Source organism: Lissotriton helveticus, chromosome 1_1, assembly GCF_964261635.1.
Source record: "Lissotriton helveticus chromosome 1_1, aLisHel1.1, whole genome shotgun sequence".
Lineage (NCBI taxonomy): Eukaryota > Metazoa > Chordata > Amphibia > Caudata > Salamandridae > Lissotriton > Lissotriton helveticus.
The window spans coordinates 139,290,251-139,310,691 of NC_136057.1; the positions used below are offsets into that span (position 1 = coordinate 139,290,251).

At 47.0% G+C, this 20,441-nt stretch overlaps 1 protein-coding gene across 1 annotated transcript in view; it reads left to right on the top strand.

Moving 5' to 3' along the window:
• RHOD (ras homolog family member D) overlaps positions 1-20,441 on the top strand; it is a 194,230-nt gene that overhangs the window by 61,178 nt on the left and 112,611 nt on the right. The window contains exon 2 of the mRNA XM_078657337.1: positions 17,797-17,884. Coding sequence (XP_078513463.1) covers positions 17,797-17,884 — 88 coding nt within the window. The remainder of the gene's footprint in view (positions 1-17,796; positions 17,885-20,441) is intronic.

Consider the following 20,441-nt stretch of genomic DNA (forward strand, 5'->3'; position numbering starts at 1 on the left):
CCCAGAGAGAGCTTCTCTTCCTGTGCAAACACTTTTGAAAGCTTTGGGAAGGGGGCTGGCAGGAAGTCTCTGTTTGTCCTATCAAACAGCGACACATCACTTCACTGCCCCTGCTCCCTCCTTCCTGCCCAGGCCTTTGGGTTGGTTCAAGATGGCGCCGTCCAGGGTCTCCTGCCACATGGGCTCTGAAAGCCCCTTCCCCCCAGAGCTGCCTTCTCCCTTGTGCAGCTAGGTGCCTGGCACCCAGTGACAGCTGCTGATGGATAAGCCTGTAGCTCCACCCATCTTCTCTCCTTGGATGGAAGGTCATCAATCCAGGCTGCTGGGACAGCCCCCAGCCAGGCCCTGGTTATGGCTGACTCAGAGAAATATAACATTTCTGGATTACCCAAAAGCAGTACAAATATGACTTTGGTCTCTGCAGAATACTTCTTTTCACATAGGTTACAGTGGGCTTTGGTGCCTGTCTGGAATTTGTAGGCCCTGGGAAAGTAAAACTAGCCCATGTGCTCCCTATCCGCATAAGAGAATAATGTAATAAGCACTGTAAAGCACACTGACTCTCCCTGGCATGTTTCTTCCCACTGTATAAAGCCTATTCCATGTCACCACCAAATTCTGCATAAGGCCTGCCACACCATTCACTTTGTAGCTGCTCCTGGACTGCGCACGCCAGCAATCTCCCCTGCACAGCCCGTACACGTGTACACACGCATGTGCAAATGTGTCTGCATGTAACCAGCCCGGTGCCCCTTACTTCAGCTGCTGCGTAGCGGCTTAGTCAAGCTAGGGGGACACCAGTAAAATCCACATGCAGTCTCTTTCATCATGATTTCACTGTGGGTGAGGCCCAACTGATGAGGCTCTCCCACAGTAAAAGCTCAACAAATAGGTGCTCAAAAAGTGAAATATCCGGGTGGCCCAGAGTGTCAGAACCACCTTCTAACAGTGATCGATGCTATTTGTTCCTTTTTAAACAACTACTTGTGGCGAGTGCTCCCTGTCTGCCACTACTATCCCTATCGAGCTCCCTGTATGATATTGTGTTTGTGCTGAGACCCCGCTCTGACATATACATTACTGGTCATGTAGAGAGCCCTGTCTGACACTACTATTCCTAGCGCCAACCCTGTCTGGTGCTACTAATCATTAGAGGGCCTTGCCAGATGCCAATGATTGTCAATAGATTCCAAGTCTGAGGCTTCCATGTGTTGAGCGAAATCTTCTTGACACTACTATTCATAGAGAGGGCGCTTCCTTGTGAGGCTCGTGGACACGAGGACTGTCCGCTTCTGCTGGACTTTGAGCGAGGGCATGGCCCACCGGGGACGCACCCCTGGCTGGACGAACCTTGGTTCGAGTCCTTGTTGTGCTTCTGGTGCAATGCAGAGCGCCTTGACTGAGATTCTGGCCGCTACCAGCACCCACGGCAGTGCTGGAGGAGGCGTTGACGTGTGTGTGATCCCAAGGGTGGAGGTGTCACAGCCGCCCAGGCTACACCTCACTAATCCTGGGTATGTCTGTCAGCACAAACAAGAGTTATGTCATAAACATTTACATAAAGCTTAAACAACAGTGGGGCAAGAACGCATCCTTGACACACTCTTATGAGGGGCTCTGGACTTCCTCGAACTCACTGCCAGGCGAGGGAGACAAGCACTGACCCAGAAATCATCTCACCCATAGTCCAGTCACAGACCACCTCTGCTCTTCGGCCTCAAACCGGAGACCGTGAGCATCTCTCCTCAAACCGAAAACTGCGAGCACCTCTCCTCAAACCGGAGACTGTGAGCACCTCTCTTCTTCGGCTTTAAACCGGAGACCCGAGTACCTCTCCTCAAACCGGAGACCGCGAGCAGCTCTCCTCAAACCGGAGACCGCGAGCACCTCTGCTCTTCGGCCTCAAACCGGAGACCGTGAGCACCTCTCCTCAAACCGGATACTGTGAGCACCTCTCCTCAAACCAGAGACTGTGAACACCTCTCTTCTTAGGCCTTAAACCGGAGACCACGAGTACCTCTCCTCAAACCAGAGAACGCGAGCAGCTCTCCTCAAACCAGAAACCGCGAACAGCTCTCCTCAAACCAGAGACCGCGAGCAGCTCTCCTCAAACCGGAGACCGCGAGCACCTCTGCTCTTCAGCCTCAAACCGGAGACCCCGAGTACCTCTCCTCAAACCAGAGACCGCGAGCAGCTCTCCTCAAACCAGAAACCGCTAGCAGCTCTCCTCAAACCAGAGACCGCGAGCAGCTCTCCTCAAACCGGAGACCGCGAGCACCTCTGCTCTTCAGCCTCAAACCGGAGACCCCGAGTACCTCTCCTCAAACCAGAGACCGCGAGCAGCTCTCCTCAAACCGGAGACCGCGAGCACCTCTGCTCTTCGGCCTCAAACCGGAGACCGTGAGCACCTCTCCTCAAACCGGAGACTGCGAGCACCTCTCTTCTTCGGCCTTAAACCGGAGACCCCGAGTACCTCTCCTCAAACCAGAGACCGCGAGCAGCTCTCCTCAAACCAGAGACTGCGAGCACCTCTGTTCTTCGGCCTTAAACCGGAGACCCCGAGTACCTCTCCTCAAACCAGAGACCGCGAGCAGCTCTCCTCAAACCGGAGACCGCGAGCACCTCTGCTCTTCGGCCTCAAACCGGAGACCGTGAGCACCTCTCTTCTTCGGCCTTAAACCGGAGACCCCGAGTACCTCTCCTCAAACCAGAGACCGCGAGCAGCTCTCCTCAAACCGGAGACCGCGAGCACCTCTGCTGTTCGGCCTCAAACCGGAGACCGTGAGCACCTCTCTTCTTCGGCCTTAAACCGGAGACCCGAGTACCTCTCCTCTAACCAAAGACCGCGAGCAGCTCTCCTCAAACCGGAGACCGCGAGCACCTCTGCTCTTCGGCCTCAAACCGGAGACCGTGAGCACCTCTCCTCAAACCGGAGACTGCGAGCACCTCTCTTCTTCGGCCTTAAACCGGAGACCCCGAGTACCTCTCCTCAAACCAGAGACCGCGAGCAGCTCTCCTCAAACCAGAGACTGCGAGCACCTCTCTTCTTCGGCCTTAAACCGGAGACCCCGAGTACCTCTCCTCAAACCAGAGACCGCGAGCAGCTCTCCTCAAACCGGAGACCTCGAGCACCTCTGCTCTTCGGCCTCAAACCGGAGACCGTGAGCACCTCTCTTCAAACCGGAGACCGTGAGCACCTCTCCTCAAACCAGAGACTGTGAACACCTCTCTTCTTAGGCCTCAAACCGGAGACTGCGAGCACCTCTCCTCAAACCGGAGACTGCGAGCACCTCTCCTCAAACCGGAGACTGTGAGCACCTCTCTTCTTCGGCCTTAAACCGGAGACCCCGAGTACCTCTCCTCAAACCATAGACCGCGAGCATTGCTCTTCATCAAAGGCCGTCCAATCAGAGGAACTGGACTCCTGCTGTGGAGCAGAGAAGGTTCAAGATAAGTGGAGGGAACAGGTCCATGCATCCTTGCATAGCTCATCGACGCCTCGCCAGGGGAAGTAAGCGCTATAAAAATGCAATTACAATTACAATTCCAGCAGATAGGGTTCCATGATGAGGGCCAATTCTACTGACTTCGCAAGGATGCAGGTTGCGTACATTGCACTGATTCATCCTTTACGTCCGCCAAGCTTTGGAACTCCCTACCTCTGCCCCTAAGGTGTAAGCAGGATCTCCCGTCTTTTAAAAAGGATCTCAAAACCTATCTTTTCCCGAGGGCAGTGTAGTGGACATCTGTAGGAATGTTTGTGGTCAAAGCGCCAGGATACCCTTTGGGTGACAGCCGCGCTCTATAAGTATGCCTACAAATACAAATACAAATTAATTTCCTCCTTAAGTCCCAGCCAGAAATGTCTCACCTGCCGTGCTTAGTTTGGAAAAAAATATAAGTGCCTGGGCCCTCATCACGCAGTTACTGCAGCTTGCACCACCCATTGCCTCAACCAGTGCTATACCAATACAGCTACCGCCATCACACACCTACAAGTTTGACAAGTGACACTATTCCAGGCCCCAATGCTACAAGAATGGCTTGTGCAAGTATCTGTCATTTTAAAGACATATTGGACTAATAAATAAGTGTTGTTGTGCGGATCTCTAAACTGGACAAACAGCGCCACCAAGTGGCAGACTGTCATAAGCACCAGTGTTAACAATTAAGTGCAGGTGCCGAGCACCGGAATCCACCGGCTCAAAATAAGAACTGGTCACCTAGATGCTTTCCTCCCAAGTGACCCCAGCAGCCAACGGACGAGGTACATAAAGTAGTCCATCGGCGTGCCCTTGCAGGACGTCGCACAGAGGCTCCTCTCAGACAATGCTCTATCCGGCCCTTCAGGCATCTTATGAAATGAACTCTTGAATGTAGCATCAGTATTGTTATGTTATGTTATAATATTTTATAAAGCACACAGTTGCCCTGGCAAAGGGGGGTCCCAGCGCTGATAGCAGAAATCAGGAGGCTACTAGCAGAGAGCAGGGCCTATGGCGGAGGGAAGAGGTGCGTTTTAATTGCCTTACAAAATGCCAGGTAATTATTCGTGCTGCGGATATATATTGAAAGAGAGTTCCAGAGTTTGGATGCCAGTGTACGGAAGGAGCGCCCACCAGCATGCACCCTCCTCACCCGAGGAACGACCTCCAGTTGTTAACCCATTGGATGCCAGGAGAGGAAAAATTCAAAATTTTACAAGCATTGCAGAGGGACTTAAACTCTACACATCTGGCACTGGCAGCCAGTGTAGTCGGCGGATGGCACTAGTAGTAGAGCAGGTTCTAGGGAGTCCAAGGAGCGTTCTGGCAGCCGCATTTTGAACACTCTGCAATCTCAGGGTTTCTGTCTTGTTAGTCCCCAGGTAGAGCGAGCAAGCGTAATCCAACCTAGACAAGATGGAGGACTGAATGATAACCTTCCTAATGGACGAATTGAAAAAAACCCAGCAGAGGCTTGAGCCCCCGCCAAAACAGGTCAGCAGTATGCAATATGCCAAAACAGGTCAGACAAGGATTTGACCTTGGTGGAGTCAGAAACAAACTGAGCCGGTTGAAAGGGCCAAGTGGACTAGAGGAGAATGCAGAACTCCCTTTAGTTCCATTGAATGCATAGAAAATCAAAGGGTTCTGGGACCGACCACAGGAAGCTCTCGAGCAGCCGAGGTCAGTCTGAGTTCTTGTAGTTCTCGAGTGTGTGTTTATAAGACTGCTACAGTTCAGCTCTTTGTAGAGCTAATAGTATTAGCTCTCAGCTCAGGGTTTCAATGCTTTTGCATTTGACTTGTGAGGGACACCTAGTAACCATTAGTGGAACTGCAGTTTCATGAAAGGAATTCAATGCTTTAGCATTTGACTCGTGAGGGACATCTAGTAACGACTAGTGGAACTGCAGCTTGATGTAATAATTTCAATACTTTTGCATTTGACTTGTGAGGGACATCCAATAACAACGAGTTGAACTGCAGCTCTTTGTAGAATTTTTTTGATATTGGATACTATAATATTCACTGCCCACTGCTAATCTTGTCCCATAATGCTTTGCAGGGCCTTTGGTTGGGATTATATTTTTGCCCATAATAACTGTGCTTGGAGTGGTCCTAAGAGGATGGGACCACCATTGAAAAGTTCAGCATGATATGCTCTTTGTGTTCAAGGCATCTGCTTGGTCCTCCCCCTAGGTTAGGAGGGACCCCAAAATCATCGCCTCTCTCATTGGCTGACATTTTTATTTGAAAGTTCACTTTGTTAATTGGTTATATCCATTTTAGCATGTAAAGTTGCTTTATCAAAGTATTTGTGGGTGCAGTTTAGTAGCTGACTCCCATCTTGGCAGACTTTTCTTGCAAAGTTCGGAGTGTGAGCTGCTGCTCGGGTAGAGGGTGGCAGGAATACCCACACAAACTGCAGTTCGCACTGCACTCTGCCACTCCCTTGTAAGTGCACCACAGGCACCATTTACAATTAACTTATAGAAAAGTTCATTAGGCCCAGTACAGAGTTTTGATGTACAACATGTGGTAAATAAATAAATAATACCCTATTTTTGACTAGACATATATCATAACAGATAGCTCAATAAATAAGAGTCAAGATTCGAGGTAGTGGGAGTTTTGCAGGTTTATTACAGCATAAAGGACAGGAACAGGACAACCTGCATAGGAATAGGATGACAGGGCCCAGCAGCTGCTGGGGCTGGGTCTGGGATGAGCGCGCTCTCTTTTAATAACAATACATGAGCATATATACATAACGCAAACACATAGCATTACATTGCAGTAGGCGTAGCAGTGGGTGGAGCAGAAGGCGTGACGCGTAGCAGTCGCGAAAGATAAGAGTAAAAAGAAGGTGTAACTCAGACATGTGATGCAAACGTAACAGAATATGTCATGAATGGGCGGAAACATAGGAGGGGGCTACCTAAGGAGCCGGGGCCTCTAACCTGGTGGTGCGCGCAAACTGGCAATGACGTGTTACGAGGAGAAGCTGGGGGCTATGAACTCTGTGCTAGGAGCAGAGACTAAAGTCTGGAGGGTCGGAGCGACATGTACCTAAACCCTATCTAGTATCTGATGTTTAGGGAACATGTTGATATAAACTAGAAGTCATGAGGGGAAAAGCTAACTGACTCTAAGACTGGAGCATGCATTTATTCTACATATAGTGCGTGATGAAGAATATTAAATGACCATTAAATACAGTATTTCTCTTAACATGGAGCCGCATAGGCTAGACAATGACGGAAACTATTGATGTAGTTCAGTAGCTTAGGAATGCAGAGAAGGAGGACTAAACTGATAGCTGGAATCATAACATAGTCTTGGCAGACTCAGAGGCAGAGCCAAGCTGCACCGGGCACTGCGAGGCAGGAAGTAAGTGAGAGGTCGAGGATACAGGTGGGGGCTGGATCGCTCCTCAGCGAGGGTTCAGGAGACAGGAGCTGAATCTGATGTCCGGGCCCTGTTGAGGCCTGGAAACGGGGACTTTATAATGAAATAACGTGCACACTGAGAAACGTGGCAACGTAGCTTTACATAGGCCTGATATTCGTAGTATTCACGAGGACTGGAAACTGGCATACTAGAGGAGGACACAACTGTAATTGCGTCTTGAATCGGACATGGGGAATAACATACGCATATTGATCATGCACACATAACATATGATGGATGACACGTAGGGACACAGAACATGGCAAAATTTACTTTTCCACATTCCCTCCTTGTCACTACGTTTCCATCAGGAAACATCAATATTCATGATACCATCTATCATTTCATACAGTACCATTTGTTCATCTCGAATTGTCTTGGAACGGGATTTAGAACGGGGCTTGGGACTAGGAATACAAGTGGTAGCACACATGCCGCAAATCGCAGGGCCACATTGTATACAGAGGCAGCAGCTGAATATGATCGCTACTGCGATACCTAGAAAGGACAGGACTTTCCATCCCCAGGCGGAAATTATATTCCAGAACCAACCGGACCATGTCCAGGTGCCTGGATCCTGGTGTAATAGATGGGCAATTTTATGAAGTCTGGTTATAGCTGAATAAACAGACGGCGCGTTATTTGGAATGAAAATGCAACAACTGGATCCGATGACTCTACAGGCCCCGCCCCTATCGGCCAGTATGACGTCAAGGACGAGACGATTCTGGAGCACAACAATTCTCATAAAGGATTGCTCTTCGGTTAAGTTACCTAGAGCGGAGGCAGTCTCATCTACTACAGCTTCAAGGGTTCTTGTTAACCTACGGATTAGCTTACTGTTTACAACTGTACCTAAATAAGGGAACACACCTTTATCAATATCAATGAATTGCTCTGCAGCAGTTTCAGTATAATCGACAATCGGGAGGTTTCTCTTGTGTCTAGTATGTACTAGGAAGGAATTCCTATGGTAGTCAGGTGGGGCTAGGAAAACAGGTGGCAGTAGGAAGGCAATGTAACAGGTTCCCTCCCAATCGAGGGGCAGACGAACATATGCGGTTTGACCACAAACAAAATAAGAATGACGTGAAGCTTTAAAAATAGATTTCCCACTGTCACTATACTGGATAATAGTAGTACAATCACTATGTCCTACGTGTACAGAACCATAATTACGGACACATAATTCGCCTTTGACTGGTAATACTGAAATAGCAGGTGAGTCTGGAGTAGTATCAGACTGAACATTCAGGACCATAAAATTCGACGAATAATTACCTAAATTGTACACTTCATTTTCTGGATCTAAACCTGTTCTGTGGGGGAAACCTTGCTTGTCTGGGAAACATGTACTGTTAAGAAAAGACATGTCTGTTGAGGATGACGTTAACATGGACCATGCTCCACACGAACCATTATGTGAAAAAGGATAAGGAAAGAGTGGCAGAACTCCCTTTGACGTCTGGAAAGGGGGGAGTCGACCACACACCCAACAATTAGTGGCATTGCTGGTTTGATGTGAATAATGCAACATGCGGATAAATGTATTGTTACGCATAGCGAGGCGGTATGAATATTCGTGAGGAGGCAGATCACTAAACGTGTGCTCTACTGTAACATTAGAAGGCTTATTTACATGAGGAACTGGAAAACACAGGAAAAATGCGTAACTAGTGCAGGAAATCAAAAGGCTGAGAAATAATATGAAACTTGGAAAAACGATACATCGGATTGAGTTTTGACTGACTCTCTCACTATGGGGGTCTATTTTATACATGTCAGAAACAGTCTAACCGTTTCACCTAGGGGAGGACTTATACAATCAAACTGACTGACTTATTTTACTAGACCTTAATTTCTGTTTATACTCCTGTTGCGGAGTTTTCTCTAACAGGGGAGGGGTTGTGTCAATGTCATTTGCGGGACAGTCCTTAGGAACAATGTTTTGACAAGTCTTGATATCCTGGGAAATGTTCTTGGAGACCGGTTTCAATCCGTAGAATTTCTTGACGTGCGAAAGGTGCACCCAGCCGCGGCGTCCTTCCAATTTCACAGCTGTACGGGTGGTGAGGAGGACCTGACGGGGCTCCTTCCAACGTGGCTCCAGCGGACTTGATCTGTCGAAGTTACGTACGAGCACCATCGAACCTGGAACGATTTCATGCGGTGCCACCTCGGTATTGTCTGGAAATGTGGCGGCAACCTGTGAACGACATGAGTTGAGGGCAGACATCAAGGAAGCTAGGTAATCTGTCAGCATATTACATGAAACATCAGTAATACTTCGGGGTCTAGGAGTACCCCACATGTTAGGGGGGCGGCCGAATACGACCTCATACGGGGACAGACCTGATCTGGAATGTGCGACCATGCGCATATAAAACAAAGCGACTGGCAGAGCTACTAGCCAGTCCACACCCTTATCTTTACATATTTTGGCAATTCGAATTTTCAGAGTCTGATTATGTCTCTCGACTAGACCGGCTGCTTCAGGATGGCGTACACAATGAAACTTCCACTGGTACCCTAACAACAGGGAAACGTGCTTCATCAACTCAGATGAGAATGGCTGACCGTTATCAGAATATACGACTCTAGGGAGTCCATATCGAGGGAAAAACTCACGAACCAACTGCTTGGCAGTGGTCGCGGCTGTGTAATCTGGGACTGGATATGCTTCTGTCCATCTGGACAAAGCGCATACAACTACAAGGACATACTTGAAACCTCGACATCGCTCCATCTGAATATAATCCATCTGGAGGACTTCAAAAGAGTGGTCAGGGGGCTGGAAACCACCTTGTTCCACCGGGACACTTTTACCTGGATTAAACTGACAACATATCATACAGGTACGGACTTTCTGCTTGGCTGCAGCTCGTAAATGCTTGTTGAACCAAATGTTCTGGATACTGTCTAACATAGCTTTTTCTCCTAAATGTGCTGGACTATGTGCGGTATTAATGATGACTTGAACCATAGAGTCGGGGAGAAACCATGCGGTCCTACCCTTCGTCACCCATCCTTGATCTGTCTGGACCCCTCCTTGTTCAGACCACTTCTTGATTTCATCGGGAGTAGCATGTAACTGGATATCTATGACATCTTGAGTAGGGTCCTTAACTGTCATACATGTAGTCAGATCTGGAGTGTGTGTCATGTTAACTGGACTGTCTAGAGTCTGTGCTGTAAGCTTGGCTGTGCGATCTGCTAGATCATTACCTTGGGAAATAATGTCAGTAGCTTTCGTATGTGCTTTGCATTTCATGATAGCAATGGATGTCGGTAAATGTATTGCATCTAACAGAGCTTGAATAAGGAGACCATGCTGAATCTTGGTTCCATGAGAAGTCATGAAACCTCTCTCCTGCCAGAGCACTCCAAAGTCGTGTACAACTCCAAATGCGTAACGTGAATCTGTGTAAACATTAACTTTCAGGTTCTTGGCGTGTATACAGGCTTGTGTCAGAGCAACTAGCTCTGCTGCTTGAGCGGACAGGGTATCAATACGGTGTGTTTCAATAACTTCGGTGTCAGTAGTCACTGCATACGCGGCGACTAGTTCTCCTGTACTAGTTCTCATACATGAACCATCCACATAAAGTGTCAGGTCAGGATCTGGTAACGGAATGTCTGTCAGGTCTTGTCTTGGCTTTGTCGTAATGTTGACTACTTCCACACAGTCGTGTGCGGCAGGATTTGAACTAACTGATGGTAACAGTGTAGCAGGATTCAGGATGTTGCAGCGTCTAATATCTATGTGTGGCTGAAACAGTGTCAATTCATAACCTGTTAAACGTGCAATTGTCAAGTGCTGTGTTTGTGTTCGGTTTAAAAGAACTTCCACGGAGTGTGGGACTTGTACTGTCAAGGTATGTCCTAAGACTATGGAATCACTTTGTCTGATAGCTAGTGCTGTGGCTGCAACTGACTTGAGGCACGCAGGCAGAGCCTGGGCTACAGGATCTAGTGTGCTCGAAAAATAAGCACAGGGCTTGTATTGTCCTGCTTGATCTTGTGTAAGAACAGATAATGCTGTACCTTCACGTTCAGTAACGAAAAGTGTAAAAGGCTTACTGTAGTTCGGTGTAGCTAGAACTGGAGCTTGGCATAAAGCTTTCTTTAACTCGTTGAAACTAAGTGTATGTTCAGATGTCCAAGGGAGAACAGTCGATACAGCTGCCTCCTGTGTCGTTAACTGTATCAGTTGCTTGGCTAGAAATGCATACTGGGGAATCCATTGTCTACAATAAGAAGTAAGGCCGATAAAGGCACGTACCTCCTTCTGGGTCCTGGGCTGAGGAAGACTCACTATTAACTGGATACGGTCTGGTGTCAACTGCCTACCCCTCTTGGACAGTAAGTGTCCTAAGTAGACCACTTGCTGGACACAGAATTGAAGCTTCGAAGGGGACACCTTGTGCCCCATCTCGGCTAGAAAATACAGAACCGTCAGGGATGCTCGCTCGCAAGCACGTTCAGAACGGGCTGTGATCAGTAGATCATCGACATACTGGAGCAGGGCAGTGTCAGTTGGCATGTGAATATTGTCTAGTTGTCTCTTAAGTGCTTGACTGTAAATACTAGGACTTTCTGTGAAACCTTGAGGAGCGCGTGTGAACATATAGCTCCTTCCATTTAAACAAAATCCGAAAAGAAACTGGCTGTCTGGATGAATTGGAACACTAAAAAATGCGTTCTTGAGGTCTATGACAGTGAAGAACGTGGCTTCGGAATCAATAGCAGTTAGCAGGGAAGAGATATCTGGGACAACTGGGTACTGCGGAATAATACATTTGTTAAGTTCCCGTAAATCAATCACTAATCGATATACTGGGGGTGCATTTGGATCAGTACGTTTCATGACTGGAATGATCGGAGAGTTACATACATTGGAGTCAGTTTCTACAACTACTCCTTGAGCCATGAGCTCGTCAATAATTTTGGATAAGGCTGCTACAGCCTCAGGTGGCAATCTATACTGCCTGATTCGTGGTAACACTACACCTGGTTTGAGAGTCACACGATGGGGTGTGATTTGCATGTAACCTACATCAGTTGGACCTTGCGCCCATAAATGCTGCGGGACATTAGACAGTCTTGAATCAAAATCTCGTAATACATAGTGACCCTTAAAGTCACGTAGGAACAGACGTATTCCCTCTGGGGAACAACATATAACTGCACCTAACTCTTTCAGTGTCTTAATGCCTAATAGATTTTCTGGACATGACTTAGTAAGTAACAGATCAGTAGTGCGGGACAATGGACCTACTTCTAGAGTGACTGGCTTTGAAATCTCATTAACGATAGGCTTTCCTGAAAATCCAAGGGAAACATTTCTTGAGCCTGAGAGCGGAGCCCCTGGAACTTCGGCATGACTAATTGTGGTCCTACTTGCCCCTGTATCAATCAAAAACTTTCTGTCTTTCCCTAATACTTGACTGTGAACATAGGGACCTTCTTGATCTACAGGTATCTCGATGAGAGGCAAGCCTACCTCCCTCTCTAGGCTGTTTCATGAATATGGCTGGTACTCTGGATACTCAGACTGTGCATACTGGTACATCTGCGATGTAACATGCTGTGTTGCAGCAATAGGCTGCGGTGCTGTAACTGTCTGTGGTGCATTCTGTGGCTGAAGAGTCTGTGAAACTTGCTCTTGTCTAGGCGGACGTGGTCTTTCTTTAGTCTTACCAGTAGCTATGTTATGTTTCAGAACTGCACACTCATTTATAAAATGACCTGGCTGTTTACAATAATTGCAGTTCCCTTTAACGGGAGCTGCAGGATGACTGACTTGATTCGGACCCCTCTTCTGACTGTCTTGAGGAACAGATTGTGCAACTAGTACTTTCATTTTCGTGTCTTTCATACGTTTTCTCTCGTGTTCTTGCTCTTCCCTGATTCTATTCTGGTGGTACTGGAGCATCTGGAGCATCTGGGACGGAGTATTTGCTTGCCAGGTACTTTCGACTTTCAGAACTCGGTTTTTAATTGGTGGACTTGAATTCTCGACTAATTTGGTAACGAAAAGGTGAGGGTATGACTCACTACTTGTCTTGAGACCACTGTTGATACTAAAGCACTTTTCAAACCTAGAATAAAAATCACTAATATCTTCATCTTGTTTCTGTTTACAGGCTGAGATTGCATCCCAGTCTTCTTTTCTCGTTGTTAATAATCTGGGTAAAACTTGAATTAATAATTCTGGTAATTCTTTACATTTCTCTCCTAGACCAGTACCTGGTACACGTATCTTATCTTCTGCTTCTAGGACTGCCCAATCTATCTTTTTCTCTCCCACCTCCCATTCTTTTTCCTTTAGCTTTTCATACACCCCTGCGGGTAGCAGAACCTTTAACATTTTAATGATATCTGGGTAAGTGTATTCTCCCATACGGAGCATGTCTTTTAATTCTCTATGGAACCCTGCTGGATCTTTGTCATGACAGGGAATTAATTTCTTCATTTCGAGGAGTTCCATCTTTGTGATTGGAGTGTATACAAACACTCGCTGCATTTCGCCACCCTCTCCTCTGACTGGGTGGACTTCTCGTAACGGATTCTGTCTGTCTATGTAGAATGATTTACTTTCTGGGGGTGAGACATGAACAAAATGCGGGTTCAAGAATGTTCTATATTTGTGGCGCTGTTCTAGAATGACACTAATTAAATCGGTACCTAGACCTCTCCATTTGTACTGGAGTAACTCGTTCAGGATATCATGTAACGGGCCTGGATCAGAATGTTGACCCTCATACAGAGTAATGAGGTGCTGAATCATATACATACCCACCAGTCGCTGCTCGGCTGGGGGCATTTTCAGAAACATTTGTGCCACTATTTCGTCTGGAAAAGTGGTAGAATCAGTAATCCATCTGACTGCTGATCGGACTAGTTCCTGTTCATGCATAGTACTTAACTCACTATAACCGATTCGTGATTTCAGAATGTGATCGGTAGCTTGAAATACTTGTTCTAGGGAACCTTGTTCTGGTGCTGAATGATGGAAAGTAGACTTGTGTTCTAGACGTAAATGGCGATCTGGAAATCTAGATTTTCCTACATACGCTATTCTGGCGGTATTCTCGTCGTCTTCCTCTTCAGGATCAGAGGTACTTTCTTTCTCGCTTACTTGTGCTGCTTTACGCTGTTCGTGTATCTTTATTATCTCTCTACGGATTTTCTTGTACATACTTTCCATGGCACCAATGGTATTGTGCTTTCCTTCGGCTATATTATCACTCCACTTTGTTAGAGTTTTCATTTCTTCCGGGTCTTTAGACGGGTAATCCTGTTCTCTTATTAGACAGTTAATTAGGAACTTTAATATCATGCGCTGAATCTCGGCTTTCCTTTGAGACATGGCATCACTAATACTTTGTGGGTCATCCCCTGTACGGATGAAACGATATATCCTGTCTAGATCTTCTTTCATATTCGGCAGGGTGACTAGATACTCGGTCACTCTCCTTACGCGTACGGAATATAAAACCATATTAAACTCGCCTGGAACTGGGTCATAGACACATTCGCCAAGGGTTTGCCTGATCTCTGCAACAGACTTATTACTTTTAGGAGTACGCTGTGATGCTTGAGCATGTAATTCGAGTGCTGATAAACGCTTGTATGGCGGCGGGGTTTGAGGAAGACCTCCTCCTGCGGCCCCTAAACTAGAATCATCAACTGATGCTTTTCGTCCTGGCAGGGTCGGTAATTGTAACGTGGGCTGGACTTGTATGGCGGGCTGACCCGGGGGGGCTGTTAAGGGCACCCCGGTGTCTGGAGGAGCAGGAATTACCTGATTTACAGGGACTGGCGGAGCGCGAACAGGATTTGCATATTCGGGGACTGTGTCGTCCAGATAGGACGAAATAAAAATATCAGCTGCGGTCGGTTTGTGACGTAGCTTGGTCGGAACTAACGGTGGCGGGAAATTACTGGATGCCTCCGGGGTCGCTTTTGGCAAGCCCTCAGCAAGAAGAGGATACATACCCTTAATGAGGGCATTCCTCTGTCTGTCTGATTGCTCAGTTCTAACTCGTTCACCTATCTCGATTAATTCTCTTTCTTGGGCTCGTTCTTGGGATTCTCTACTTAGTTCTGTCTTTCTGATTTCTTTTTCGGTTCTTTTATGAGCTTCTTTGCGCCATAACTCGATGGCATCTTTCTGTGACTGTCTGGCTTTCTTTTTCCATAATGCTTCTTCTACTCGCATGATGCATTCGGCATCCCATGTACCCGATACGGGCCATCTATACTTTTCTTCTAACTGTTTGGTATATTCTACCCATAAATCTAGATACAATATGGCACTTATGCCATGTTTCTGATACATAAAGTGACCTGGACTGTCCCTGGGCGGGACGGGAACTGCTGCTTCCAGCAGACCCTTTCTAGTTTTTAACTGACGTAATTTTGAGAAGAGCGGCATGACTGGACTATAATCTGGACATAATACAATACACAATGAAAACACGAAATCACGTCGCACTCATACCACAACATTAAAATACATGAAGAACATTATGAATAACAGTTCGAACAGAATACCACCTGAAAATACTTGAAATTTCTCGAGAACAGAACTGACTAGAACAGAAACTAGATGCACTGCTGAAACAGTACGAAACTTACCGGTCTCTTAAAGAGACACGTCAGGACCCGCATCCACCGAAGTGGACACTTCGTTTGTGGGACTGTGTACCACCAACCCACAGACCAGAGTCAATTAAATTGACCCTGTCTAGATACCACCCCAGTAACGGTACTCACCGGGCAGCAAGAACGGAAGGCCTCGGACTGGACTGGACTGCTACGACGACGAACTTCGGACTTCAGTTACGGGTGGACCTCCGGATACCTCGGACCTTGGACTCTTGGCTTGGGCTCTGGTCGGGACTCGCCGCGTTCCTCCACCGTCTCGTCTGGATGCTGGACCGCCTCCTCCGTCTCCTCCGTGGGCCTGAGGGATACTTGAGCAGAAATATCTGCCACTGCGCAGAAGAGTTCCGTCACGACTGCAGAGGGTCAGGGGGTCGGCGTGGCTTCACCGACGCGTGGGGAAAGGGCAAGTCCCTATTCGGGCGCCATTATGTGGTAAATAAATAAATAATACCCTATTTTTGACTAGACATATATCATAACAGATAGCTCAATAAATAAGAGTCAAGATTCGAGGTAGTGGGAGTTTTGCAGGTTTATTACAGCATAAAGGACAGGAACAGGACAACCTGCATAGGAATAGGATGACAGGGCCCAGCAGCTGCTGGGGCTGGGTCTGGGATGAGTGCGCTCTCTTTTAATAACAATACATGAGCATATATACATAACGCAAACACATAGCATTACATTGCAGTAGGCGTAGCAGTGGGTGGAGCAGAAGGCGTGACGCGTAGCAGTCGCGAAAGATAAGAGTAAAAAGAAGGTGTAACTCAGACATGTGATGCAAACGTAACAGAATATGTCATGAATGGGCGGAAACATAGGAGGGGGCTACCTAAGGAGCCGGGGCCTCTAACCTGGTGGTGCGCGCAAACTGGCAATGACGTGTTACGAGGAGAAGCTGGGGGCTATGAACTCTGTGCTAGGAGCAGAGACTAAAGTCTGGAGGGTCGGAGCGACATGTACCTAAACCCTATCTAGTATCTGATGTTTAGGGAACATGTTGATATAAACTAGAAGTCATGAGGGGAAAAGCTAACTGACTCTAAGACTGGAGCATGCATTTATTCTACATATAGTGCGTGATGAAGAATATTAAATGACCATTAAATACAGTATTTCTCTTAACATGGAGCCGCATAGGCTAGACAATGACGGAAACTATTGATGTAGTTCAGTAGCTTAGGAATGCAGAGAAGGAGGACTAAACTGATAGCTGGAATCATAACATAGTCTTGGCAGACTCAGAGGCAGAGCCAAGCTGCACCGGGCACTGCGAGGCAGGAAGTAAGTGAGAGGTCGAGGATACAGGTGGGGGCTGGATCGCTCCTCAGCGAGGGTTCAGGAGACAGGAGCTGAATCTGATGTCCGGGCCCTGTTGAGGCCTGGAAACGGGGACTTTATAATGAAATAACGTGCACACTGAGAAACGTGGCAACGTAGCTTTACATAGGCCTGATATTCGTAGTATTCACGAGGACTGGAAACTGGCATACTAGAGGAGGACACAACTGTAATTGCGTCTTGAATCGGACATGGGGAATAACATACGCATATTGATCATGCACACATAACATATGATGGATGACACGTAGGGACACAGAACATGGCAAAATTTACTTTTCCACAAACACATGCTTATGAGAGGAAGCCAGAGTACTTTACTACGGCTTAGCAGTGGTAAAATGCACAGAGGTCTAAAGCCAGCAAAAATAAGGTTTAGAAAAAGGAGAAAAATCTGATTGACTATGCAGAAAAAGTGAATTAACTCCACCCATGCACTTGACCTGAGGGTCTCATCCATCTACTTTACTTATGCGTAAAATCCCACCTTACGCTTTCAGAAGCCGTATAGATCTCACCCTCATCCTACCCGTGCCCTAACAATGTCAGCAGCGTCCTCGCGTGCTCAGGACCCTGTCTCAATGCACTCCTCCTCTGGTGACGTCAGTCCCACAGTCCTGTTCAGGTGTCTGATGACCTCACAGGTGTGGTCTGTTCCTTCCTCGTGTTTCCCTTGGGTGGTCTGTTCCTTCCTCCTGTGTCCCTTGGGTGTGGCTCTTTACTGCCCTGTCCTCACATATGGCCATACATCTCATGAAGCAGCCCATCCTGTGCCAGGACCCTGTCTCAATGCACTTCTCGCCTGGTGACGTCAGTCCCACAGTCCTCTTCTTTCTCTCCATCTCTAGGTGTACATCCCCACCGTCTTTGAGAAATACACGGCCAACTTTCAAGTGGGCAGCAAGAGCGTGGAGATCAACCTGTGGGACACTGCAGGTGAGAGCGGCGCGTGCATTCTGCGTCTGTCCAGGAGGGGGCGCGTGCCCAGCCGTGCGCCTGTAGGAGGGCGCCTTTGGGGACAGGAGTGATCAGATTGACAGGTCTATGGATGTGTGTGTGTGTAGTATGAGCGTGTACGTGTGCATGTGTGTGTGGGTGAGCATGAGTGTTTGCACATGTGTGAATATGTGTGTGCATGTATGGTGGGTGTTTGTGTGCGCGAGTGTGCATACATGAATGCGTCTGTGTGTATGTCTATGTGTACAAGTGTGTATGTGTGAGGAGTGTTTGTGTGCATTTTTTAGTACATGCATGTCTCCTTGTGCACGTGTATGTGAGTGGTGTATGTCTGTGTATATGGGTATATGTGACGACTGTGTGTGGTTCGGGTGTGTGCATGAGCATGTGTGTGTTTGTGCATGTTTTTGTGCTTCTACATGTGTGTGTGGGCGTGTGTACATGTACATGTTGTGTTTCTACTTGTCTGAATGCATGCGTATATGTGTGGTGTGTGTGGGCTTGTGTGCATGTGTTTGTATGCATGAGTGTTTGTGCATTTGTGTACATGTTAAGTGTTTGATTGTGCATCTGTCTATATGTGTGTGGATGTATTTTTTGTGTGATTGTGCTTGTGTTTATGTGAGTGTCAGTGTTTGCTCATGTATGCCTGCACGTATGTGTGGTGTCTCTGCTTGTGTGCGTGCATGGGTATTTGTGTGGCGTGTGTGCACACGTGCATGTGTGGTATGTCCACTTGTATGTGTGTACGTATATATGTGTGGATGTGTGCGTGCATGTGTGGTGTGTGAGCGCTTGTGCCTGTGTGTGGGCAGTATGTGTGAGTTTTGCACATTTGTGTGTATGTGTGGCATGTCTGCTTGTATGTATGTACGGGTGTGGGTGTGTGAGTGCATGTATGTATACGTGGCAATTGTTCCCTTTGTTAGCATCAATATGGGGACTCGACTAACAATGGGATGTGGTTAAAGACTACCTTTGTTGGGGGCTGGCGTGCACTGTGTGCCCCACCCACCACTCCACTTTTAAAAGTTTGTTTGTTTCAGACCTTTGTCCAGGGATGTCACCTGTGCTCTAATGTCCTAATGTTTGTGGTGTTCCAAGGGGATCTGGAGTTAGCAAATTAACTCTTAATGGAAGTCATGCTACCTAGTGTAGTCAGCTCCAGGGGTGCAGGCGGGGGTGAAAACACACAATCAGAGAAGAAACACAAGGCAGTGCACATCTTTATGCACCTGGAAATAGTATAAATGTGCAACAGTTTGTATCGGTGTTAGGGTAGTTAAAAACACCCTTGATCCCTGTGGGAAGTGAAGACAAGGGTTTCTTATGGGATGATGAATGCAGTTAATTTGAAAGGATTATTTGCACACAATCTTCAAAACTTGAATTGGCAAACAATTTAGCAAACATGTCATAAGGCGGAGAAGAAACATTCAGACATATGACATTGTGTGTGTCATTAATTTGATCAATCTTTCCATGTAAGTGCTTGCAGCTTCAGATGACACGTGTTCCCACCTCTGGACTTTTTAAGGATGTCTTTAAAACGGCGCTCTTTCGTATCTTGGATATTGGATATCAACGATCAATAGCGATAGCCTAGAATTGGCCATATTATCACCGACAGATTGTTGGTATGGAGCTCTAATTTACTGACCCCCCCGGATCAAAATCCAATTTCACCGACCTTCTGGTCGAACAAATTGCTCTGCATGCCCTAGCAACCATAAGTTTCTCCTTTTGGGAGATTTTAACTTCCATGGAGAAAACACCTCCAACCCAGAGGTTAGCAAACTTCTTTCCGCTCTGGAAGCTATAGGTCTCACTCAAAAAATGGAAGGTCCGACTCATCAAGCCGGACATCTGTTAGACTTAGTATTCACCAATGATGATCAACTAAGCTGTAGCCCCCCTGTCCCTCTTACATGGATGGATCATTCCTTGATCACCTTTTCAATATACCAGCCGTTTGTAAAGAAGGCGGAAAAACCTACCATGAAAAAACTGCCTCTGCGTAGACCATGGCGTAATCTTACTACGGAAGCATTTGACGAGGTCTTCTTTCAAGAACCAATTACCAGTCAGGTGGAAGCCACTAATAAGTTAGAGGCTTTCACGGCTGTGCTGGAGTTCGCCTTTGACAAGATCATTCCAAAAAAACGGGGCCAGGCTCATCGGCGACCTCCAAACCCTTGGTATACAGAAGACTTAAAGACAGAGAAAGCCAAATGCCGACGTCTAAAAAGAGCTTGGCGGGACAGTAAGGCCCCCCAAAACAGATTGTTATATAGGCAAGCCTTGGCTAGTTACCACCAAAATTTAAAAACAGGAAAACAAAGTTTTATTATTAAACAAATCGAACAGTCTAGCAATTCCTCAAAGACTCTGTTTAGTATAGTCAAAGATTTTACTTCACCCAAAGCCTGTAGTCAGTCTCCGAACGAATCTCAGGATTTATGTAATTCCATACCACCTATTTTCAGGATAAGATATCCAGCATATTCGATAACTTTCCTCAGATAGCTCCCTCAGT